Below are 26,563 nucleotides of genomic sequence, written 5' to 3'. Positions count from 1 at the left end.
GGACTCTCGAGGCACAGTACCAAAGTGGGGACCCACCGGGCACTAAAATCTGCCTTATGACAACATACACTAACAGGTACCAGGTGCCAAGCACCCATGCCTGCCTGGCACTGTGCAGGCATTTCCACAAGTAGCTCATTCATATGCCCTAGAAGGGGGCACCCTCATTTACCAGGGAGAAAACAGGTTGGTGAGCTTTAAGCTGGTATCACAACTGGTGAGGGGCTTGGCCTGTGCTCTCCTTGGTATGTCACCTCCTGGAAGTGGGAATGAGGCAGATAACCAGTGTCCATATCTGGGTACAGAGGCAGAGGCGGCCTGGCTCACTGTGGGGACTAGAGGGTGACCTACAAGGGCCAAAGGCTCCTTCAAATCTTCCTGCCTTGGCTCGGGATAACCTAAGCCCGCAGATGAGGAGGGGAAACTGTGCCTGATCGGAGCCTCCCACGGGGACATCAAGAATGCAGAGGTGAGCATCCCTCTCTTCCGAAGCTTGGAGAAAAGCTGTGACTTGCTCTGTGGCTTGTTTCCCAGGGCTACGGCTTTGCTGCACTTATTAGATGAAAGGCCCTGGCCCCCAAAGGCATCTGTGGATCAGAAGTGGAAAAAAAACTACAAAGGAATGACCTGGACCAAGAGCCAGAGCCATTTAATTATTGAAAGTCTGTGGGAAGTGTCCATCTGTGCGCATAACCTTCCCCTAGGAAATCCTGCCTGCGTCACGCGACAAAGAAGCGAAAGAGAATGGTTTCTCCCCAATCTCGTTCATGTATCTGTTTGCTGGGAGTGAGCGGAGAGGTTAGGGGAACCACCGAATCAGTGCTGGCAGCGATCACTCAGGATTTAGAAAAGCTCACACCCTGGCTGCCTGGCGGGGAAACAAGGAGGACCTGACTTTTAGGCAGGTCCGGTGGCCTTCCCCAGTCCTGGCATGCAGCCGGCCGCCAATGACCACAGAATGGCTCTATTTCAGCCACTGGGTCTCAGGTCCTGCTGGGCACAGGAGTGCTATAAAAAGCTCTTTGGGAACAGCAAGTAAATCTGTTCTGGACCCTTCCTTTCAGGGTATTTCCCTACAGGAGCGGGGAAGAATCTGGAGTCCGGCAGGCATCTGGAAGGTGGCGCTTCTTCCCTGATACTACGGCCTCCGGCTGATCCTGAAGGCTCCCCGGTTCCTGGAGCTTCCCGCTCCCCACTCGGAGATTCCAGGGGAAGGTCAGGGACAGAGCAGCCCTCCCGCCCGCCCAGTCGTGTTATTTAAGCCTCATTGGGATGCTCCTGGTTCCCCAGCAGGGCTGCTGGTCTGATCCACCCTTTCAAACAGACCACCCAGCCCCCACCCCAAAAGCACCAAACTCAGGGCTGTGCCGATGCCAAGTCCACTAGGAGCACATGGAAACAAAGCGCTGGGCATGGGCACAGGGTACAAAGCCCCGGGGGAGACAGGAACGGGACACCATGGGAAGCCCGTTACGGGCTCACTGGGTCCTTTGTGCTGGGCGTTAGTGCTGGCCGCACAGCCGGCCACTCGCATACTGATCTGTCGAAGCCCCTGTAAGAGAAAACCGACTCCCAGGGCTGGGCCACAGGCAGCGCTGGCTAGTGTTGGGGTGAGGGGAAGAAAATTAGGGAAAAATATGAAGTCGCTGGAGAAGAGAACCTCACTGAATTTGGGGCTTTCGAGGCTTTATTTATGTAATATTTCTCTTCGAGGACATCTTTGCCTCTCACTCCCAGCCACCTCTCCTGCTCTTGCCTGGACAAGATCTCTTAACCCAGAGAAGAGAGAGTCACAAAACCACGAACTCTGGCTGGAAGTGACCACAGATCTCCCACCCCACCCCCAGCAGGAAGCTTTGGTTATGAGGAGGTGAGGCCACCTGGCTGCCACATCAACCCCGCTGTCGCAAGGCTGCCCCACACGTCCTCACCCATCGGCCAGACGCCGAGGTACCAGATGACAGTTATACCCTGCGTGTTTTCACTAACCTTCGCCTCTAGGTGAGTCCCAGGGCTGTTCTCTACACTCCTGCCTAGCCCCCCACCATTCTCTGACTTGTCTGAAGCCTTCCCAACTGGTGGCTCAAAAGAAGGGGACCCGCCTGCCAAACAATGGCCACACACCTTACCTTTGCACGTGTGTGCTACCAGTATGGCCTGACCTGCCTCAGCGGCTCCAGCCCTAGCTCCAGCCCCCCTGCCCTCAGTCCCCAACCCACCCCCTCAGCTGCTTTGCAGTTATGAAGGACAATGTTCTTTCCCAGCCTTGAAGGCTCACCGGCTCTCTGCACATGCTACGCCTACTAATGGCACCTGCCCACCTTCCTTTTCTGTGTCTGGAAAATTCTTACTCATTTCTCCAGTCTCAGCTCAAACAGTGCCCTCTGTGATGTGGGGATCCCTGTTCCTTGGGGCTCTTGTAGCACCACGCCGGGCTTTTTATCACCGTACCCATCGGCCTCCATAGAATTAACTCGGCTGCATGTTCATTTCCTCCACCAGACTTGCCCTTGGGACACATATTAGGAGGGAAATGCCCACATGCTCAGTAGCAAGCCTGCTTGCCAAAGCCCAGCTGTAAGCTCTGGAGAAAGATAATTCAGCTTGAGAGGAGGAACAGAAAGTTTGACTTCCTGGCACAGGGTTAGGAAAAGCAGATTGGTGCCAGCTGGACGTGTCCCTCTCCTTCAGCAAAAAGGGGGTGGAGGGAATGCCCCACAATTCCCCCTACAAGGGCCAGCTCTGTGGGCATGTGCCTGTGCAGTGGCTCCGGGCACCACCCTCAGACAGCCCTGTGCTTAATGTTCTCTTAGAGCTTCAGAAGACAGGGATTTCACCTCTGCATTCCTGATGTCCCCAAGGGAGGGAGGAGAGGACTGATTATGGGATGTGAGGAAACCCCAGAAGACTGAGGTCTAACCAGCCCTGCACTCTCCCTACATCTTTCTGACCTGTCTCCCTGGAGCCCACTCCGCCTACCTACAGGCCAGTGTCCCATCTGTGTCCTCATCGCCCATCTATCCCCCCTCAAGTCCTTGGTCTGGCAACAGGTACACATCTTTCCATACAACACTTCTTCCCTACCATTTAATTATAGCCACTTAGTGCACACAAGGCATCCATTCCATCTCATCAAACAGAAGAGGTGAATGGGCTTCCTCATATTTTACAGAAGGGAAAAGTGAGGTTAGATTACCCAAGGCATAGAGCCAGCTGTAGAAGACCAGGAATGAGGCCAGGTCTCTTAGATTCCTACCCACATTCTCCCACCTGACGTCATCCCTGTCCAGTGAAGATAATAATTATGTAAAACACCAAGGGCACAACGTCAACCTGAGGAAGACTGAGGGGGCAATGTGTTGAGGTCTGCCTACTGACTGGAGCTTTTTAACAAGTCCATCTGGCACCCTGAGGATGCACAGGGCAGGGTTAGGAAAGTCCTCCCGGGTGATGAGTTGGAAGGCAGAATGCAAACTCCTAGAGGGCTCTGATAAGTCACAAAAGTTATCAGAAGCCAAAGAATGATGGCCGGTGCTGATACGTGTCATATAAATGGAGAGGGGGAGAGAGCTTACCGTGTCCCCAATCTTCAGGCCCTCACACTTCCTCTGATCGGGGTAGGATACACCATCCTGGCAGGTGGCAGTGAAGAAGAGGTTGAGGTCTTCAGGCTGATCCCAGACTGACAGCTCCACCTTAGCCCGGATGCTCTGAACAGAGAGAAGAGAGGAAGCCCAAGCCACTTAGTGAAGCTGCGGATGAGATGCTTCCACGGTGGTTCTGATGCCCATGTGGCTTCCTCTCGCTCGGGAGCCTCAAGCCAAGGCAAGAGCCCCCAATTCCCCCTACAAGGGCCAGCTCTGTGGGCATGTGCCTGTGCAGTGGCTCAGGGCACCACCCTCAGACAGCCCTGTGCTTAATGTTCTCTTAGAGCTTCAGAAGACAGAGATGTTCACCTCTGCATTCCTGATGTCCCCCAGGGAGGGAGGAGAGGATCGCTTATGGGATGTGAGGAAACCCCAGAAGACTGAGGTCTAACCAGCCCTGCACTCTATGTCTTTCTGAGCTGGTTCCCTGGAGTCCACCCTGCCTGCCTGAGTGGGCTTGCTCCGGTGCCCCTTCCTTGCCCGTCTCAGCTCTTCCTTTCTCTCTACATCCATATACCCATCTTGCTAAACCTGGCCTGAGATCTCCCTCCAGGAGCTTGGAGATGTTGATAATGGTCCACCTGCCATATATTATTATCTGCTTCAAGGGGCGATGCTCTGTCCTGTTTGCCTCTCCAGTCACCTCTCATCCCACCCTCAGCTTCAGACATGCAGCTCCTCAAATCCGGCCCTGTGCTCTCCAGACTTCGGGCCTTTACACCTGGAATAACATTCCTCTGCTCAATGGCTCTCCTCTCCTCTCCTCTCTTCCCCTGGCTGGTTCCTTCTCATCCTTCAAATCAGTTCAGCAGGCACCTCCCCAGGAAGCCACCCCACTGTTCCCCACCCCACCCCACCCCACCCGATGATCCACCTGGATAAGGCTGAATGACAGTATCAGAGAATAACGTCTTTTGTATGGATTATGCTCTCAAAACAGAGACTAAAATGAAAATCAAGCCAATATTTCCCATTGGAATAAAAAAATAGCAGATTGAAAACATCAAGTGTTAGAAAAGATGTGGAGGAACTGAGGCCCTCGTACCCGCTGGTGGAAGGGCGCATTGGTACAGCTCTGAGAAAACCATTCGGCCGTACCTACCAGACGTTAGGCCAACCTTAGACCCAACAATTCACCCAAGGGTGGACGCAACAGAGATATGTACGAACCAGAAGACATGTACAAGAATGTTTACAGCAACACTGTTGTAATAGCTACCCGAGTGCCTATCAACAGAGTAGGTTTTGCTTTTAAACTGTGGTATGTTCACCTAATACCACACAGCAATGAGAATGAATGAAATATGACCACATGTCCCAACACAGATGAACCTCATAAATATAGCAATGCCCCAAAGAAGCCAGACACAAAAGGCACATATACTATGTGATTCTATGTATATGAAATTCAAAACAGGCAAAAATAATGGTTACCCTTGGGGGACAGTAATGTAGGAGGGCATCACAGGGACTTCTGGGTGCTAGTCATATTATTGGTTTTTTTTACCTAGGTGCTGAATACTTAGGTGTATTTAGTGAAAAGCTTGAACAATTTTCTGTGTCTGTTAGTTTTAAAAATTCCTATTGGAAATCTCTAAGGAGGATGCACTTTGGAGACTGCAACTAAATAAAGTAATTGGCTTATTATATTTAGGGGGCATATTTTACCCCTCAATTTTTTTTGTACACTTAGTACACTCTGTATAGTAGGACGTATGCACTCCAAAGAGACTCATGGACACATGGAACCCAGGATCAACTGATGGGCTGGTTGACTTCTCAGGTGCCCTCCAGGAACATGGCACAGAACAGAACAGTAGGCAGAACTGCCTCTTGTTCTCATGGGGTTTCTTTTCTTCCTTTTGTTTTTGCTGAGCATGTAGTATTAAACTTGTATAAGTTAAATATGCAGTTTTCCTAACAAATTAACAGCTGGTAAAAATATTTTCTGTGAAAAAGTCTCTCCCTTTGCAACAAATTGTGCAAATGCATCTACAACTCTAAAAATACTTTGTCTTAAATCCACTTCCTCTTGTAAGTGGCAGCCTCGGCTAGAAAAGGGTTGTGAGAGTGCCACTCCTCACACAGGGCAGTCTCCTACTGGAAGTGATGAGCTATTTACAGATCTGTTTTGCCCACTGAGTTGTGAGCTCCAAGGGCCATATTATATTTCTCCCGAGAACTGTGCATAAGCTATTGTTGAATGGATAGAACGACGGGTGGTGTAACAGCAGCGACGCTAAGGAGCTCAGGCCTAGTGGGAGAAACTTAAATGAAGTTATTTCTGAAAGACAAGATAATTTTTTAAAATTTGTAATCATGAATAAATATGAGGATGAGGCAAAATGCTACGTCTTGAAAGGGCTAGGTGGGCTGGAGCTACATAAAGTTACTTGGGAAGAGGCATGTGAAGTATGGGCCTTGTGGTTCATGAACAGGATGCTGCGAGGGAGCATCAGCGCTGCCCATGAAGATCCTGAACCTGGGAGTGTTGGTGCAGAACCTGGGAGAGGGAGAAAGGGCACTGGGGACTGGGACTCCCAGTTTATGAATCAGTAACTATAATGGGTGGAAACTGAATTCTATGTCCTACTGTGGCCATAAGACCCCACAGCCTTGTGTTCTGATCTGAAATTTGTATTTTTCCCGATCCCACACATTCTCTAAAATCAGAAACTCTTAAGATATTAGAGGGGTAGGAACCATGGAGATTATTTAGTTCAAACTGCTCATCTTATAGAAGCGGGAGGCCAAAGAAAAGGGCTCATCCAGGGTCATCATCAACGGAAGCCAAAGAAAATGCTCATCCAAAGTCCCTCAGCTGCCAGAAGCAGGCAGGACCAGGACCAGGACCAGGACCGGGACCAGGACCAGGATCAGGACCAGGACCAGGCAGTCTGATTCCCCCACAGCGCTCTCTATAATCACGACACCCGATTCTTCTTTCTTGGAAAACTGGCTCTGACTGTGAAGAGTGTGGTCAGGTTGTACTCCGCTTGTAGGGCCAGTCTTCCCTAAGACCATGAGATCCCAGAGGGCGGGACTGTGTTCTGTTCGCTGCTTCATTCCCAAGGTCTAGCGTGATGCCTGCCACAGCCTTTCGCAGGTATTTGCTCAATGAGCGGATGAATGAATAAATAGGAAACAAGACAGAGCAGAGGATCAAGGCCACAGCGCATGCAGTTCCTTCACAGAAAGACTGATGTGCGACTCCTGAAACTCAACGAGCTCCTGCCAGTTTTGCTCCTGAAAATGATTCCTTACCCCTCATCCTAGGACTAGGAGACAATGTCAAGAATGTCAGAAGTTTGCAGGCTATTAAATACTCGGTCAGGCTAGGTCACATCTGCAATTGCTTTAAGTCAGGCAGCTGTGGGGCGGGTGGGAGCAGACTTTATGGCAACAGCAAAAGGAGAAACATGTGCTCAGCGAGGAAAAACATATACCACGGCCTCTGATGTCACCCTCCACATGCAACTCTAGTGGTTTCCAGCTCATTCTGCTCCTTCCCACTCAGAAGAGAGGCTGCAGTGCTTTCCCTCCGCGTCCCGCCTCCCCTTTCTGTGTGGCACGGTGCTGGTGCTGTGTGCAGCCGGGGCCGCCTCAGTGCTGGAAGAGACCGTCACCAGCACCAACTGTACAGCAAAGCTCCGCATCGCTAACGCCCCTGGGAGGATTTGCTGATCTCTTGTGATGAAGAATTTGGCACAGCAAGAATACTTTTATAAATCAAAGCCCAGAGTTGAAGATTTCTCACTATGAAAATTGCATATGACAGACTTGATTCTGCAAGACATTAAATTAAACATACCCTTTCCATTCTGCTCCCTCCTCGGCCGAGCTAAATACCACAGCAATTTCATCTGTTACACATGTTCCAACCAAAATCTTTTCCGAATGTCCCCACAGATGGTTTGCCAGCAACTCTCAGGGGTGGTAAAAGTCAACACCCCCACTTAGTCATGTGTTGCATGACTCATTTGAAATCCACCACGGTGGGTGACTGAGACGGTGAGGTGACACAGAAATGCAAACAGTCAGAGCTGTGCTTGGACCCCGGCTGGGGACAGAAGCAGGTGAAAGGAAAACCGGAGCCTCTGGTGCAGGCAAAAGCTCACCCCCGCACCATACACACACCACACACAAACCATACACACCATACACCACACACACACTACACACAAACCATACACACCATACACCACACACAAACCATACACATACCACCCCCCCCACACACCATACACACAACACACACAAACCACCCCCCACACCCCATACACACAGCACACACAAACCATACACACCATACACCACACACACACCATATACACACCACACACAAACCATACACACCATACACCACACACACACCATACACACACCACACACAAACCATACACATACCACCCCACACACACACCCCATACACACAACACACACACACCACACACAAACCATACACACACCACACACACCCCACCCCCACACATACCTCCCACACCACACACACCCCATACACACCCCCACCCCCACACCACACACGTACCACTCACCCACACCACACATATCCACATACACCCTATATATCACACAGAAACGATACACATAGCGCGCACACACACACACACACACATACCCCCACACAACCCCCTCACCATACATTCATACCATACACAGCACACATGATATACACTACACACACACGCACACCATACACATCCACCACACCCTCCCACACACACACCAGAGGCCAGTGCTAGGCTCAAATCTAGGAGAAGTGCTAAGGACTGAAGTCCAGCCCAGGCCTTCCATGTGCCAGAAACACTGGCAGCCGGTGAAACAGGCACTAGTCAGTGTCCAGCACCAGCACACCCCCAACTTGGCCTCCACCAACAGGGCTTTGGTCCAAATTCCCTGCCATTTCACATTTCTGTATTTAATATCTTGCTTAAAAATTTCCACTGAAGGGGGGATAGAAGTAGGCAATTACCAAAGGTCCCACCTTTTTGGAGTGACAGATCTCAATACCTTGACTGTGGTGATAGTTTTGCAGGTAGGTACATGTGTCGAAACAAATTGTACACTTTGCATCTGTACAATTTATTATTCGCTAATTATCTACCAGTAAAGCTGTTTTAAAATTTCCCACTGATTTTGACTAGTCATTGTTGATGGAATTCCAGAATTTCCCATTTGAAAACAGCTGAGTTTCAAACGTTCATTCATCTGTTGTATGTCTCAGTCCCGAATGTGCTCTTATAGGAACCGGTTTAACTCAGACTCAGGTTCCAGTGTGGGGTTCCCACAACTCCTCAACAGATTCTTCCTGGGCTCCAGATGCAGCTCCTGCCTGGAAAAGATTATTTTCTCTCCTTGTCCTGTCCTGACTCCTCAGCAGCAGAGCGGGCTCCCCATTCCTCTCCCGACCTCCACCCACCACACCGACAGAGCAGGTTTGCCCAGGTCCCTGGATTTCTATAAAGAACACAAACTACTTATCATGAATCCTGCTTGGAGCCTGTGCAACATGTCTCAGAGGAAGACCGCCACTAGGCATTGGAGATCCCCACCCAGGGAACCAACAGCAACGCCTGGTGTTCCCCGGTTTTTAGGAGCCCCACATGGGGGTGGACATGCAGAATCACTTAGCCACACAACACTGCCTGGCAGAATGCTTCATTTCGGGCGAATGCCACCCAGCCAGCGCTATGGAACTGAGTGTCCCTGTGTCTTCCTTTATGAAAGCCACGAGGAGCAGAGAGCTCGGGCCTTCCCCAGGAAATGCTCTTGGGGGAGGGCCAGAAGTCTGTCATCACCCCCAGTGGTCTGGCCTCAGGGGCTGAGAAGGGAAATGCTGGGAAGTGGCTCCTCCCCAGCTCAGGAGAATATCCTCACCTCACCCCAGAGCTTGAGATGTGGTTGCTCTTCAGCCATTGCTCCCTCCACGGCCCTGGCTCGGCAGGAGGCAACCAGAGAGCAGGTCTGGCAGCAGCCCCTCTCCTAACCCAGGCCCAGGCCCCCCAGAAGGATGGGGAGAACAACCCAGGCTGGGCTTCTGGCTCTCATTTTAGCTTCTTTTAGTTCAGTGTCCAGAGCTTGTGCCCAAGAGGTTCACGGTGAGGCGTGGCCCTGGGAAAGAAGATGCTACTCGGCAGGCCAGTCCCCCCCTCGCACGTGCTCTCTTCTCAAACCCTCTCTCAGCCTGTTACGTTTCCACTCGCTGTGGCAATCAGAAATCGCTGAGTATAAAGTCAACCTAGAAACCCTGTCTTACGGGGTTCTGGGTTCTGGGTTCTGAGGAGGCCCAAGGGTCTGACAAAGATTTAGAGGTCAGAGATCAGAAAAGAAGATGTTAGTGTGTGGGGAGTGGTGTGGGAGAGGGAAAAGAAGTCTGGTTTCTCTCAATAGTTCAGGGTGGGGAAGAGTCGGGGAATTTGTGACCAGGATCCTTAACTGTAACAGAAAGTGGGGGAAGGAGGGAAAACCAGCCACAAATCCTCACTGCCCCCCAACTCACACCAAAGCCCCAGGAGACCGAGGGGGGCTGGCCACACCCCCAAGCTGCAGGGCTCCTTCAGGGGCAGTGGCAAGAGCATTTCCTATGGCTCCTGGGCTAGCTGAGCAGAACTCCTGTCACTCAGAAAAGGGCTTCAGCAGTAGGCTGAAAAAGTCAGCACTGGGAAAGGCTGAGATCCAAATGCTCATCTGTAAGGCAGTCGCGGTTGGGAAAGGTGGTTTTTCTCACCCACGTGATGTCACAGTGGTTAACTGGGTGCCCAGGTTGGCCCACAGACGTCTACTTTACATAAGTTTAAGACCAATAGTGCTACTTAAACTATACTTACTCTACGTGTAACTTTGTTTTAACGGGAAGATACACTCTGAATCCTACTTGGGAATGACCTGGCCCTATGAAGGAAGGGTAAGGTGGGCACTGGAAGCGACAACCCTTCAGGGGCTCAGCAGCAAGAGGACAGTGGACAGACAGTACATTAACACCTCCCAGCGCAGCAAAGTGTGCTTGCACTTTCCTGAGAAAAACGGTAGGTCTGAGTCAAGAACTTCTTGGGTATTGAGAATTGAGGTAGAGAGTAAAAGGGAGGGAAGTTCAGGGATCACCGACAGTCAGCCTGGGGTGTGGAAGCGGCTCCTAGCCCACAGCTGTAGGTGCTGTACTCACTGTAACTCGATGATTCACAACAGCACAGAATTTCACAGGCCCACTTGGGCTCCTCCAATTACAATCAGGTCGTAAGGCTGTGAGCAAAGACCTACTGCTGATTCTTCTCTGGGCCTTCTATCCAATTCAGTCTGCAGCTCTACGCTAAGCTCCATGAGCCTGGGAATTTCAACTGTCCGGCCCACTGAAAAGTGACATCAGTGCACATGCTTCTCCCGTCTCCCCACAGGGAGCACAGCGGCGGGATCGCCCAGGCAACTGGATGGGTGGAGAGCATCTGCATTCACCCAAGCGAGGTGCTCCGATGGGACCCGGGGTACCCTGCAGTCAGAGGCCACAGGCTGAGTTCCACTGAGCACTCACAGGGATCGGCTTATGAGAGTCAAGCTGGCAGAGGTGAGGGAAGAGGGCTGTCTCTAGCAGGATGGCCTTCTCCACCCCGTATCTCAGGAGAAAGGCACCAAACTCAAGAGGCAAGAGGCGGGGAGCAGAGCCGGGCGCGCCAGTGTGGTATGGCTGCCCGCCTGAGGCCAGTCGGCTCCCGAGGCCTCAGCGGGAAAGGGCAGGGAAGGAGGTGTGGATCAGGAAGAAACTGATGACTTACATTGTACGCATTGATAATCAGCTGAATAATATTTTTGGAGTCTCCATGTAAAATCTCCACCGTTGTTCCAGGTATCAGGGCTGTAAAATTCTTGGGGGGAAAAAAGAAAAAAGAAATAAGCCCATCTGCCTTTCCATACCATCAGAGGGAACCCTGCTCTAAAACAGTGAGGGGACCCACACTCGCCTGCCACTCTCACTCCATAAACTGGAGAGGATGCCACAAGGAAAGGAGGAAAGAACTGGCACAGGGAAACAGAGGCCCTGCCGTGGGCTGTGCAACACTCACTCCCGAAGGCACAGATCTGTTCCTACAGTATAAGCTATGCTCCTTCTTGGAGAACCCCCACCCCCGATGTGACAGACAACTCTGAAAGTCCATCCTCCAAGGTCAGCATAGTCTACCATATTTCCTGCCATCTCTCCCCTAGTCTACACAGGTATTCCCAGGATCAGCTCAAGGATGCCCTCAACCTGTTCAGCAGAAGCGACGGGAAATTTTTCAAGGGCTCACCGCCTCTTTCCCTAACAGGGAACCGCGATGTGAATGGTGCCCTGGGGTATCTCTGGGTGAAGTCCTACAACAAAGCAGGCAGCCTTGAAGTAGCTGCCTTTTGCCTGTCAGTTGTACTAGCACCTGAGCGTGTCGCTTGTTAAAGTAACAGAAACATCTAGAAACATCCACCCCCCTCAGCCTGCCTTGGACTCCTCCCTGAGCAAGGTGTCCCTGGTTCTGAGCAAGGACGGCTTAAGCCAAGGTGCATCTTTCCTCCTGTGCACACTCAGCACAGTGTGCGCACCTGAGCCTCTAAAAATGCTATTTGTAAAAGGACATGTTTTATCCTGCTATCGCCTATGAAACAAAAAAAGAAAAACAATCCTCTTCTCTCGTTTTCATCTAAAATTGATTCGGACTCAAAGAAGATAAAGAGCTCAGGGACTTGTAAATGGCATTTTATCGGCAATAACCTCAGTCAGGAGCAGTAGAAAAACGTAATTAAGACAAAGGCTCTCTGTGGGTATTTAGAGCGGAAAGGAGAGGGGACCAGGGATGGCTGTTCCAGGGGTGGGGATGAGGTTCCCATAACCTCTCAATGCCGAGATGTCGGAGGCGAGCTGGGCTTTACGTTTAGCTTACACGCGCTCCCTGAGACTCGGTGGAGGGCCCTAGTTCCCAGTGTGATCGTGGGAAAGAGCACATTCACGAGGGAGCTTATGATGGTCCATGGGATGACCCGAAAATAGTCTCTTTTAGACAGAGCAGGTTCATACACAGACTGCTCTGTTCACTCAAGACACTTATTGTTTCCTGTGGAAGTCCTGGTCTCCCGGACTCTGTGGGCAAGGCAGAAAAATTTGGGAATACTGGAGTCAGTGACGGAGCCTGCTTCCATGCCTTCGTTTTCTTTCTGTACATTTTCATTTTATGTCGTCCTCCCCCATGAGAGTGTGCCCCGTGTGTTTCCATTTCATCATCTGAAAAGCGGGAATTCATATTTCCCAAGTTTTTCTCAAGATTAAATTACATACGATATGTTTAAATTCCTCGTAAAGGTAGGCACTGCTAGGTGAACTGCTTAATACTAGTATTTTCACCAGAACAAGACAGGGCTATAATCCACCCCTCCTCTGGCTCTCCCCGCACACAGAGTAGGGCCGTGAACACTCCTCGCCCACATTCTAGTCTCCCATTCACCTTAGGGTCAGCATGGCCCCCAGACTCAGGACACCAGCTTCCCTCACTCCCTTCAGGTGTACCTTGTAGAGCATATAATGGTTTTTCGTCACTGCAAAGATGAGGTTGATGTTGTTCTCTGCCAACTTCTCTCCAAGCAAGGCGAGGGATGGATAGTCCTAGGGCCAATGCAAAAGTCAAGGCTGTAACATTTCAGGCAGGCTGAGGTACTACCAGGCTCCAACATGCACTCAGTAACTCATCGCTTCCCATGAAAAGCACCTTCCCCTGGCAGCCCCTTCATCGCCAAGCCCATCAGCAGCCTCCACTGAGGGAATGTGCAGAGGATACCCTCCAGGAAAGGACCTCTGGCACCTGCCAAATTAGATGCACCCCTCCCACCCCAAAATGGAGAAGTGATTCATGGAGGTTTCCCTACCTGGTCTATGTTTCCATCCTTTCAGCAGGGAAGGGGCAGAGTTGGGAGGTCCCCAAAAGAACAGCTAGCACATCCTTCCATCTACCATCAGCACCCACTGCCTTTCCTCTGTTCCTTAAGACCTTCCTTCCCGATCTCCTTGTCTGACTTTCCCTTTCCCAGGCCTCACGATTGGGCCTGCCAATGCCCCCCCGACATCCTGCCGAGTCCTGCTCATGGCTCGGAAGGGCAGAGAGGTTGCTGACCTCTGCACTAAAAGTTAGGCCATGGCAGGGGATGGGGTACAAGCAGGGAGGGCGGGAGGAGACTGAGAGGCACTTTAACAATGTCCTGAAGGATTTTAAGGGCTAATGATGGGTACAGGGACCCATATCAGTTCTGTAGTTATCAGATTCTACAGCATGAGCCCTTTTTCCAGACCCCACTATTTTTGGATAATATGGAAGGCTTGGACACTGGACAAAATGGGCTTGTTCGGCAAAGAAAATTAGAAAGAATTCCTTTCTAGTCAGACACCAGAATGGATTTGGGAAGGAAGAAGGTATAGATTTATTTTATTTTTAATTGAATAGTACTTTAATTGAATAGATCTTGGTAACTGTTGGGTCTGGGTGATGGGAATGTAGGAATTCATTTCACTGGTCTATTGATCATTATATATGTTTGAAATTTTACATAAATTCTTTTAAATTATATGGCCTTGGTCGTAGATCGTTGGGAGTGGAAGGTCCCTGGGGCCTCCTATTCCACGCAGGATGCCCTCGGCCCCACTTCTGACACTGACGGAGCCCAGTGCCTCCAGGAGCTGCTCCTAGAAGTTGGGAAGCTTTGGCTTGGCTTGTCCTGTAACTTCTATCCCAGATTTGGTCTCTGCAGGAGCACAGTTCCCACCCTCCTGTAAGATCACCTCTCCTCTTTGAGATTTATCCTGTCTCCCCAGGTCACCTCTTCCCTCAGTGAAACACTCCCATTTAGGTGCACAAGGGCAGAAAGATGACCCAGCAACAGAAATGCCTAAGAAATGCTCTGAGTCAATGAGGAGTTCTGGAAGCCCAGCTGGAGAAGATGGAATAATGAAATCCAATCCCAAAAAAGGATGGGAAAGTCAGTGAGCAGAGGGCCAGCTGAGGATTTCATGGCCAGGTGAGCCCTTGGACCATGGGCATGGGCAGGGTCAGAGCAGAGCTGGGGTCCCGGCCCTCACCATCTGGTTGGACGCAGTGTACTCATTGGCCTCGTTCAGGTGGCACTGGCCATCGTGCGGCTGCACCAGGCCCCCCAGTTTTCCATCGAGTGCAATGTGGGGCACATCGTCCGTTGTGAAGACAAGCAAGTGCAAGGCATCCTTCCGCCAGCCAATCTTCTCCTGAGGAACAGAGATTTGATGGGTGCAAGGCCTTTCTGGGCCCTACCCACCCTGCCCAGGGCTTCGGACAAGGCACTGGCCCATCTCCAGGGGACATGGTCTGAATCAGAAGCATTCATTCCTGTGTACCTGGGGACACTCACAAAACCACTGGAGAGGAACCCCACAGAGCTCAGAAGAGACACAGCCTGGACTGGGGAACCCTAAATACGTGGAGATACATTTCCCAGGCTTGGGCATCCAGGTCCATGTGCCTGGAGCCTTCCCTCCAGCCCATCGTTCTCCTCCCTGCTCCTTCCAGTTCACACCTGAGGGCTGCCTCCCCTTCGAGCCTCACCTGTTCTCCCCTCCCCAGAACAGCCCCTCTTCCTCCGCAACCTCTCCCAGCACACTTGGGTGGGCGGGCTTGTCTAAGGTGACAAGTAAGTGAACACTTCAGTCCTCAGGTTAGACTGAATCACTCAGAATGGAGTGCTCAAATGACCAGCCGACAATCTGTCTGTAGAGCATTTGGTAAAATCTGCATCCGTGCTGGCAGGATGGATCTGCCATCCATGCCAGGAGTGTGAACCACTCCCATCATTAACTGAACCACTTTGGTGTTTTAGTTAAATCAGATAAGCTCTTTTCTACCTTTACTGCTTTGCTACATGAAATACATCCACTCTTCAGTCGGAGGCTCAGCTAAACATCGTCTGCATTGCAATGGAAGGTCTCTGTTTTTAATGTTTAGCCGCTATGGCCCCCCAACATTACACAAAAACACTCCCATTCATTTTTATTAGGAGCAGCTAGACCCTGACACAGAGAAACAAAAACTGAGATATGGTTGCCGTCTTGCTAACAGTGAAAGGGCATCCCAAAACACGCTGGTAGCAGGGTGAACATATGAAGGGCTTAAACACTGTTGAGAGTTATCGACCCATGCACACTGGGTACAGTAATCAAGACTGGATCCACAGACTTAAGTAAAAGCTATCGATCTTATGGCAGGTGAGGGGTTGAGGGTTTCTTCCTCTCTGTCTTATCACCATAATGATGGATAAAATAGCCTTCAAGAGCTGTGCTGTTTTCTTACTTGCTCCAAAAGCAGCATGGAAATAAAATAAAATAAAAATCACAGAAAGTCAGAGTAACATGAGGGAGAAAGGGGTTTGAAAAGAGGCCAGAGAGGACTGAAAGCCAGGAGGCCTACGGCGAGTAAGGAACTCAGTCTTTTAGGGAATCAGTTTCCTTGACTCTCAACATTCATCCAACATATACTCGCTGACCTCCTACTGTGTGCCAGGCCCCAATGAAGGCACTGAGTCTAGGCAAAGATTTCTTAGATAAGGCAGTTCACAGGATAAAATAATTGATGAATAGGACGTCATCAAACTTGTTGGGTATCAGTCGTTTTTTACTTAAAAAACTTACAGTCAGCCTTGGCCAGTGTGGCTCAGTGACTGGAGCATGGGCCCACTCACCAAAGGGTCACAGGTTCGAGTCCCGGTCAAGGGCAAGTACCCGGGTTGTAGGTTTGATCCCCAGCCCCAGCTGGGACATGTGCGAGACACAACCAATCGATGTGTGTCTCTCACATCACTGTTTCTCTCCTCCCCAACTCTCTAAAAATCAATGTAAAAAATATCTTCGGGTGAAGATTAATTAAAAAAACCCAAAAAAGGAATTCTGAGACATGCACAACAATATTTTTACCAATAGTGATGAAAAGGGAGAGACATAAATATCCTACAATTCTGGAACAGTTAAGTAAACGGAGATAACTCCTATATGGCCATGAAAAGTACGAAATTATGTGTAACTATGTATGATGTAAAGTGTAAAACGAAGAATACAGCGCTGCAACTGCAAACTATACAGGAAACAAGCATTGCTTTCTACTAAAAGGACAACAGGACATATTGAAACAAAATACACCATAGTAGTGGGGTTGGGGTTAAGCTTACGGGCGATCTTTTTTTTCTTTTTTCCAAATTGTCTTTAACTAGCAAGTACTACTTTTACAAGACAGCTCTGAATGGTGGCTCTGCCATTTAGCTGTTTTTCCTCTCCTCTTCTTCCATGCCAGCTTCTTGAGGGACTTGTGGGGACCTAAAGGAGGGTGGTAGGGGGAGACAGAACAGCGTGGAACCTGGGTGCCTGAATACGAGCACTTGAATTTTGTGTTAACCCAAATTACCTGTGTAGCTTTGACCAAATTATTTAACACCTCAAAAGCGTTCTGCTTGTCAGTAAAACGGGAATACTAATGCCGAGCATTCATTGCTCACCTCCATTATTCCATTTAATCTTCACTGCAACCCCTGTGGGGTAGGTACTGCCATCCTGAAGATGAGGAAACTGGCATTCAGAGACATTACGTAACCAGCCCAAGGTCGCTGAACTAGTAAGGACGCGAGAAGCTATATTCAGATTGCTTGTCTCTTCCCACTAAGCTAAACTACCCGATCACGTAGGGAGAGGAGAGGAGGGGTGTGTGTGTATAATAAATGTGACAACTCGTGAAAGGACACAGTAGGCTCTCAACTAATGACTACCAGAACCCAAATAAGTGCTTGTTGGATCTAAGGGTTGAATCTGAAATGGAAACAGCTCCAGAAATGAAGAGTGGCAAGGCATAACAATAATAAATTCTGTTTTCTCTGAAGTGGGCCCTGGTTATGTAAGTGATGTGAGCAAACTTGGCTGAGAGGTTGGGCTACAGAGAGTGAGTCAGGATGGCCTATTTACTCACTCAGGCTTTGGGGCTTGGAGATTTTACAAGTGGTGACTCCACAAAGAATTTATATTCAAAATAACTTTCCTACTGTCTGCCTGGTCAGCAGAGCTATCTGTTTTCAAGTCTTAAGTTCTGTACCCCATGTTTGGGGCAGAGGGCAACAGTGGAAAAGTAAATTTTTATTTTTTTTAAAAAAAAGGAAAACACATTTAAAAAAAAACAAAGTATAGCATAGGGGCCAGAGTGTGCGAGCTTTGGAACAGACAAGGCTGAGTTCAAATCTTTGTTTTGCCCTAACTGCAAGACCTTAAGTTAACCTCCTCCCCTCTCTCAGCCTCTAGTCTGTCATCTATAAAACAGAGATAATTCTACTTTGCAGGGTTGATGCTAGGTTTAGACATAATTCATTTAAAAGTACTTAGCACAGCCCAGCCGGGCGTGGCTCAGCGGTTGAGCATCAACCCAGGATCCAGGCGATTGGGGTTCGATTCCCAGTCAGGGCACAGGCCCGGGTTGCGGGCTGCAGCCGATCAATGACTCTCTCATCATTGATGTTTCTCTCTCTCTCTCCCTCTCCCTTCCTCTCTCTGAAATCAATAAAGATATATTTAAAAATTAATAAATAAAAATAAATAAAAGTACTTAGCACATAAAAAGATCTGCAATTATTATTCTAAGACTAGTAATAATTTTTACATTTCTTCGCTTATCCTTTTACTACAGTTGTTACAGGGACTATGAAGTGGTACATACCACAGAGTTTAAAAGTTTTGTATTAATTAAAACCACAGTGAGATTCTACCACACACCTAATAGAATGGCCAAAATTAAAAAGGTGAAACGGGTGAAGGGGGTGGGTGTCAAAAGGTACAAACTCCCAGTTATAAAATAAGTCATGGAAATATAATATACAGCATGTTGACTATAGTTCATAATACTGTATTGCATATTTGAAAGTAGCTAGGAGAGTGGCTCTTAAAGTTCTCACGACCAAAAAAAATTTGTAACTGTGTGGTAATGGATGTTGACTGGATTTATTATGTGATCATTTTGCAATATATACAAATATCGAATCATTACACTGTACTCCTGAAACTAATATAGTGTTATGTCAATTATATCTCAATTTAAAAAATTAAAAAGACTAACCACACCAAATGTTGATGGAGATGTGGAAGAAATGACAAAGATGTTCATCACCTTGGCTGTGATATATATACACACATACATATATATATCCCACAGGTGTGTATATATATGTCAACATTTTCAAGTTGTACACTTTCAATATGTATAGTTTACTGTACATCAATTATACCTTAATAAAGCTTTTTATTTTTTAAAAGAAGGTTTGATTCACTCAGAAAGTTATGTAAATATAATAAATCACACGAACAGACTGAGCATTAGTAATGTGCTGGGAAAAGCACTTATACATGTTACTTGTTCTGGGGCAGCATCCGCACAGCAGTGAGTGGCCTGGACTCAGATGTCTGGCAAATCCCAGTTCCCCCCACACCTGCCTCAGCTTGTCTTTGTGACCTTAGGCAAGTTACTTAATCTCTCCCAGCTCCTGCTTTTCAGCTCTAAGAAGGAGATGAGAAGAGTACCCATAAAATAGGGTTGTTGAGAGGATTAAATAAAATGGTGCACCCAGCTCCGTACCCGAGCGTTAAGTAAACAGTCAAGAATTGACAATTTTTGTCATCGGTGTTCCATGCAGTTGAAAAATCTGTGACTTGAGTCTGCAATCCAGAAGCACATAATCTTATCTTTGGGTTGCAGGGTTATGGGTGATATTTATGTTAAATTTTAAGAAAAATTTAAAAAGACCTAAACTCTTCTCCATGTCTCTGAGTAAAAACAGAATTTTTAAAAGCCAATTTCATTCAAGATGAAAGAGGTCACCCCTCAGATGAAAATGTCAGGGGTAGGCGGGACGGAAAGTTGCGGGACTCAAGTCTGGCCAAGGCTGCAATTCACTTAACTTCTCTTTGTTCCCTGGTCAAATCTGCATCAAATTCACCACAAGGTCTGTGTCAGCCTTTAAACTCCCCTTCCCACACTCACTCCAGGAGGTGACTTGGTCTTTTTTGTCACCAACAGAGAGGAAGGTAACAAGACTTGCCTCTTGCCTGTTCCATCTCTTACAGCGTCTGACTCCACAGTCCCAGGATGCCCCGTAAATAAAGGGGCCACCTCCTGGCCTCTCCTCTGACCTTACTGAAGAAGTGCTCCTCCTTCCCCCAGGAAACACAGTCCCCAAATTCCACCCTCTTTAGAGAATTTGTTCAGTGATCAGTCTCTCTGTTTCCTTTCCATGTGCCTAAAAATCCTCTCATAACCAGCCCTGGCCAGGTAGCTCAGTTGGTTAGAGCATTACCCCAAGGCTCTGGCTTCAATCCCTGGTCAGGGCACATACAAGAATCATCCAATGAATGCATGAATAAGTTGAACAACAAATTGATGTCTGTCTCTCTCTCCCCCTTCCTTTCTCTCTCTAAAATCAATAAACAAAATTTTAAAAAATCTACTCATAACTCATTTTTAGTAACCCTTCTTTTGACTCAGCTACTCTGCCAACCTCTCATCACTTCTCTTTTTCTCTCCCTCCTCCCTCCCTCCCTCTCAAGACTAGCAGACTTATTGCCTCTATTTCCTCTTTTCAATTCCTTATGATCTGACCTTTCCACATGACTTTTCCTTTCCCACTCCCTCTCCCAGACAGTGGTTCTCAGTCCCGTCGCCCTGCCTCACACTCACAGTGGTTCTCAGTCCCATGTCCCTGCCTCACACTCACAGTGGCTCTTAGTCCCATGTCCCTGCCTCACATTCACAGTGCCTCTTAGTCCTGTCTCTCTGCCTCGTGCTCGCAGTGGTTCTCTGTCCTGGCAGCACTGCAGGCTCCTCTAAGGAGCTTTCACCATGCTGGTGACGAGGTTCTCATATAACTAGGTTGACCTGCAGCCCTGTCACCAAGGTTTCTAAAGCTCCCCGATGAGTCTGTCCTGCTGCCAAGGCTGAGAACCTCGTGCTGAGGTTCTGTCACCAGCCCCACAGGCATCCTCAGGCCTCGCTCTTGTGGCCTCTCTGTTGAAGACCAGGGCCTGCTGCGAGCCCCTCTGCCCTTGGCTTCTGGGACCTGGCACGGTCCAACTCCCCCAGGCCACTCTGGCTGCTTGCTGACTCCATCTCCCCTCTCGGCACTTAGACGGAGTCAAAGGTAACACTGTCCCCTGTAGAGATTTATCCAAGTTTGTGCATCTGCCTGGAAAACTGAGTCACATCCGCCACCACTTGATATTTCTCCTGAGCTCCACTCCCAGGTCTATGCCATCACCTGGAGCTCAGCTCCCCTGAAGCTGCTGCACCAACTTCCCTGCAAACTACCTGCCCTCCAGGCTTCCTGCTTCTGCAATGGGACCATCAAATGCCTGGTCAGGAAACCTCTGAAGTACCTTTTCCATCACACTATCCTGGCCTCCCAAGAGCATCTGTCCAGCCCCAAATTGTCATAGTCCATATTCCCATGACCTGTGTCGAGCTGCAGCTTGTGGGCTGTGCTGCACCTTCCCCTGCCCTCCCTAAACACACCTGGTGAGCAAGAGAAGCCCCAGGCTCACCTCCCGCCTGGCTACCAGCCTGCACTCTGCCACCCCAGGGTGCTCTGTGACCCACGTTACTCCAGCTGGTGCAGGTGAGCCAGATACGTGGGTAGGTGGCCATGCTATGTGAAAAGCAGCCATCCATGGGCTCTGGGCATGTGTCAGGAGTAATGAGTGGCTGTGGGAGCCGTTGCCATGCCCCAAATCTCTGATTCTATCCAGGTTGCAAGAAGCAAACCCTCTAGTTCTGTGGGGGCCAACCAGTTCAACCAGGGCTGGGGCTGGAGAGGACTTTCTTAGAGTAGGAACTCAGCAGAGTATTTGTCCAAACTCTGCTCTGTCCTCAGAAAGAGCAGGGATCTGGAGCTGAGGGAAGAGAAGGGGTACAGGGCCCAGTTCCAGAATAACAAGAGTACCACCGGGCACATACCCAGCACTCAGTGAGGACTGAGCAAGTGAACCATAAACACGACTGGGGTTGGGTACCAAAAACCTCCCTCACAATGTCTACAAGTCTTAAATCACTTCACTCCCAATTCCACCAGCTATTTAATATGCTCTGGAATCTAACAAACATCTTTTTAAACAATTTTTTTAGTCCTTACCTGAGGACATGCTTTTATAGGTTTTAGAGAGAGAGAAAGGGAGGGAGGGATAAAGGGAGGGAGGGGGAGGGAGAGAGAGAGAGAGAGAGAGAGACATTGGTGTGAGAGTGAAACGTCGATCAGCTGCCTCCCACACGTTCCCCAACTGGGGATCGAGCCCACAACCTAGGTATGATCCCTGACTGGGAATCGAACCTGCGATCTTCCTGTGTACAGGGCGAGGCCCAACCAACTGAGCCACACCAGCCAGGGCTCTAACAAACATCTTCATTTAAACATAAATATGAGAAGCACTAAAAAGCTATCATAAGTAAAAACATTTAATCAAATTACCTGCCATGTGCAGAGCTTTGAGAAGACTAACGGAGATTGCAGAAAGGGTGCCGACAGTGCCACGGGGGTTGTTACAAGCTCAGGAGGGTGGGGGAGGGAGAGGGGCCAGGGTAGCCAGTGGGGTGGTTACGGAGGATCTGGGCAGCCAGGCCTGGAAGTCAGTCCCAGTGATGGGGGACTATGAAATGGTGAAGAGGAAGTGGTCCATGAAAAGGGGAAGCAGAGTGGGGATGGAAGACCGGGCCTTCTAGCCTTTGAGAAGACAGATTAAAACTGGCTCCTTCCAAGAGTGAAGACAGACTTTCTGGCTTGTTCATCTCTAGCATCTGGCTCTGGAGTGTGGGGCTAGGGGAAAGAGAAACCAGGGCTAGGGAGCAAGGATGTGGTTTTTCTGTTTGAGGACATGAGCCTCCAGCCTGTGGGCAATTTGGTTTCTGGGGTCACTCAGGGACTGCAAGATCTGAGAAAGGAGGAAGGTCACCCAAAGGACCAAGAACAGAATTCCACCCTTTCCTGACCGCCTCCAGTTGGTCCCTGGGTCCTCTTGTACAGCTGCTCCACACCACCCGCACTTTTACCAACATGCTAAGGGGGAAGCCATCAGGAGCCAGGGAAAGCTTTTCTCAGCATCAGCTCAAAGCAAGCTGAGCTTGGCATACAATGAATGTGCATGGTAGAGTTCATGGTCGTGGTGGCCCACTACAAATGCAGCTTAGAGGGTGCACCGCTGAGAACCATAGGAGACAGGCTAAAAGGGGCTCCTATAGAACAAAAGCACAATGGTTACTGGAGAGAAAAACTGACTTAGCAAAGAGTGGCACCTAAAGTTTGGAAGGAACCCCAGAGGTTGGTTTGTCCAAGCTCCAGCCAACGCAGAAATCTTTCATCTGGCACCCCTACCCCATGGGCAGGAGGCCCTACATACGCTCACTGCCATGTCTGGCAGCTTACTCTACTACTGGACAGTGATCTTTGTTAGAAAATTCTTTCTGCCCGGCTGGCATGGCTTAGCGGGTTGAGCATCAGATCCAGGAGGTCACAGTTTGATTCCCAGTCAGGGCACATGGCCAGGATGCAGATTGATCCCCTGTAGGGGGCGAGCAGGAGGCAACCGATGAATGACTCTCTCATCATTGATCTTGCACGATAGTCTCTCTAGTAAACAGTGTTTGTCCAGGGAGCAGTTTCAGTGATGACAAAAACAAGACCTTTTAAATGACTGGGTTTTCTGATCTCAAGGTCCATCTGTCTAAATAAAACTTATGGTCACCCAGATGAATGGATCCTCTAGCCAGATGTCAACACAGCCCCTGGGCCCCAGTTGTCACTGAAGAGTCACCAGCCACATGCTCTCTCACTGCTGAGAAAGTGTCTCCACTGCGCACTATGTAAGAGACAGAGAGCAGAGCCCACGGTTCTGAGAAGCCGTCTGAATTATGAATGAGAAAGCAGACATCAGAGTTCCCACTTCACAGAGAAGCTAAGGACAAAGATAAACATCCTCATTCAAAGGGCTGGGCTCCATCAGCAACCTGGCCAGGGACAGGATTAGTGGTCTGCCTGGAAAATCTGAGGGCTGGCAGAGCTGCCGGAGCTGCCTGGTAAACAGGAAACTCTCAGCTCCAGAACACAGTAGCATGTGCAACTGTTTTCCCCTGGGACTGAGTCAGTCCTGCTCCACAGGCTGCAAGCTGGGTCTCGTGGGAATGGCCCCTTAGATAAGGACTTTGCTCCGTCTGGAAGCACATGCCTCCCCTTCTCTCTTCCTGCAACAGACACTCTAATCGCAACATTAAGAGCTCTGGTCCGGCCACTGTGGCTCAGTGGTTGAGAGTCAACCTATGAACTGGGAGGTCACGGTTCGATTCCTGGTCAGAGGGAGCGCGGGAAGCAGCTGATCAATGACTCCCTCTCATCACTGATGTTTCTCTCTCTCTCTCCCTCTTCCCTTCCTCTCTCTGAAATCAAAAGATACATATTTAAAAAAAAAAAAAAAAGGTGAGGAAGTAGCTTCAGTTGCAGAGCCACTGAGTAACCGAGGTGGAATGTCAGAAATGAACCTCACGCCTGTTAACAGCCCAGTGTGGACATGAACTGCTTCCTGATTTCTTAAAAAAAAAAAAAAAAAAAAAAGAGCTATGTCTTTGGTGGGTACAGTTCCATCTCTGGCTCTGTCATTCCAGCTGTAAGACCTCTGAGAAGCCACTCAACCTTTCTAGGCTTGTTTCCTCATCAAAAGAGGGCAGACAGTAAACTAAAATAACTTCTGTGGAATGCTTGGCAGAGAGCCCTCTCTCATAAAGCCTTTGGCCAATGGTAATCAATAACATAATCAGCATCAGAGCTGCAGGGCAAACACAGGGAGGCAAAGAGACCAAGGTGACCCTGAAGGACAAGATTCAACCACTGGGTCTCAAGGGGCCAGGCCTTCCGCAGAGTCCGTGCACTCAGCTGACACATGAGGTTGCTGGAGGTCCTCCAGCTGAAATGATGTTTATGGGGACAGGAGCTGTGGCCCGTTCATCTCCGCACCCCTCACAGCACCTAACATGGCCTCTTGCACACAGTAAGTACTCAATCGACTGTCGGAAGTCATAATAAAACACTGTACATTAACAGTCCAGGTAACCACTGACAGAGACAAACAGGTTTGGGGGAGGAGATGAGGAAGGAAAGGGGGATGACTTGACCGGCCAGGAGACAGTCCTCACAGCAGATCTGAGCTTGGACTCTGAGGAGTCTGAATTCCAACCAACACACAATGAAAAACAAGGTTAGATTCCTCTGTGATTGGCTTTCCCAATCTTACTGACATTCAAGACTTTGTGTGACTTTATAACAATAAACATATTCTCAATAGTAGTTTGTTTTTTTCCTGCTTCCATCCATATTTTGTAATAAAAAAACTTTAAAAAAATCTGTTCTGTGGTTAAACTTGAGGGTAAAAGTGTACTATTTCTTTCCTTGGGGAAAAGAAATCTTAGCCTGTGAACTCGGGATTTAGACATTTGTCTCGAGCCCGAGCCCCAGCAGGGTGCAGTAGGGCTAGTCTGGTGCAGACTCAACAGAGAGTCCAACCTACACTAGAGAAGAGGCATTGCAACATGTACCGCTGAACCACAGGAATTTTCTATTTTTATAGGGGAAATGATCAATAGTCAAATATCCAAATATCACTGACAGTCAAATGTCAATAATTACATAGGGTTCCATCTAATGTTTATAAACAGGTTGTTTTACTGACTTTCTGGTGGATCCACCAGCTCAAATCAAATCCCCAAGGATAGGGACTTTTTCTCATCTTTTTAAAATTTTCATCACCCTACCTGCCACTGCACACGTACTGGGACTCGACAAATACTCTGTGAGTTGGAAAGTACTGCCAGGTGACAGTACTTCTGGTTCTGCTTTAGTGGACATGCATAGAGCAGCCTGATGTGATGAGAGGGTGGGCCTGGGGTTCTTGGACTTTGGAAGCATAAAGGAATCTGCAAGAACAGAGCATATTTCTTCGCCAAACATGTACGGAGAAGCTGTTATGTGCCAGGCAGTGAGTCAGGCTGGGGGTGGAGGGCACACCGGTGGGAACGCAGAGGACAGTCTTGAAGGGGCTGCTACAGAACAAGAACACCAGTGGTTCCTGCAGAAAACAAGACTCTGAGGAAATAGCAGCACCTGTAGTTTGGAGAGAAAAAACACAGGGTCCTTGTCTTCCGGGAGCTTACTGTCTCAAAGGGAAACAAGTACCACTCAAGGAGTGGCTCAGATAAAAACAAAATGGGAGCTGGGGTGGATGTGGCCAAGGGGCCGGTGCTCGGGACTCTGGCCTAGTCAGGAGGACCGATCAGGGAAGGCTTCCCTCACAGACAGGGAGGCGGAGATCTGAACCAGGGGAAAGAAGGCTCAGGGGCGAAGAAGGGAGGGGTGCAGAGGCAGAGCACAGAGGACTTTCAGGGCAGTGGGGCTAGTCTGTATGATACTGTAACAGGGGATACGTGTCATTACACATTTGTCCAAACCCACAGAATGTATACCACCAAGTGTGAACCCCAATGTAAACTACAGACTTTGGGTGGCAATGACGTGTCACTGTAGGTTCATCAGTCGTAACACATGTACCACTCTCGTGGGGGGTATGGATACGGGGGTGGGGGCGAGTGTATGGGAACTCTGGGTACTTCCTGCTCAATTCTACTGTAAACCTAAAACTGCTCTTATAAAATAAAGCCTATTAATTTAAAAAAGAAAAAAGAAAAGAAAGGAGGGAAAGAAGAGTAGGGATACAGGGGAGGAATATTCCAAGCAGAGCAACAGTATGTGCAAAGGGCCTCGCATGAGTCAGAGTAACCGACTCAGGTCATTGTGGCTGGAATGCAAAGGCCAGA

The 26,563-nt window shown here is 49.0% G+C and overlaps 1 protein-coding gene across 2 annotated transcripts in view; it reads right to left on the bottom strand.

Annotated features, from left to right (window-relative positions):
• ITGB5 (integrin subunit beta 5) overlaps positions 1-26,563 on the bottom strand; it is a 102,541-nt gene that overhangs the window by 29,425 nt on the left and 46,553 nt on the right. For both annotated transcript variants that reach the window (XM_081139432.1, XM_081139433.1), the window contains exons 6-9: positions 14,752-14,913; positions 13,192-13,287; positions 11,435-11,524; positions 3,576-3,710 (exon numbers count right to left, since the gene is read on the bottom strand). In XM_081139432.1, the coding sequence (XP_080995558.1) occupies positions 3,576-3,710; positions 11,435-11,524; positions 13,192-13,287; positions 14,752-14,913 (483 nt within the window). The remainder of the gene's footprint in view (positions 1-3,575; positions 3,711-11,434; positions 11,525-13,191; positions 13,288-14,751; positions 14,914-26,563) is intronic.

Source organism: Miniopterus schreibersii, assembly GCF_964146895.1.
Source record: "Miniopterus schreibersii genome assembly, chromosome: 5".
Taxonomy (NCBI): Eukaryota; Metazoa; Chordata; class Mammalia; order Chiroptera; family Miniopteridae; genus Miniopterus; species Miniopterus schreibersii.
This window is presented reverse-complemented; position numbering and strand designations above follow the sequence as displayed.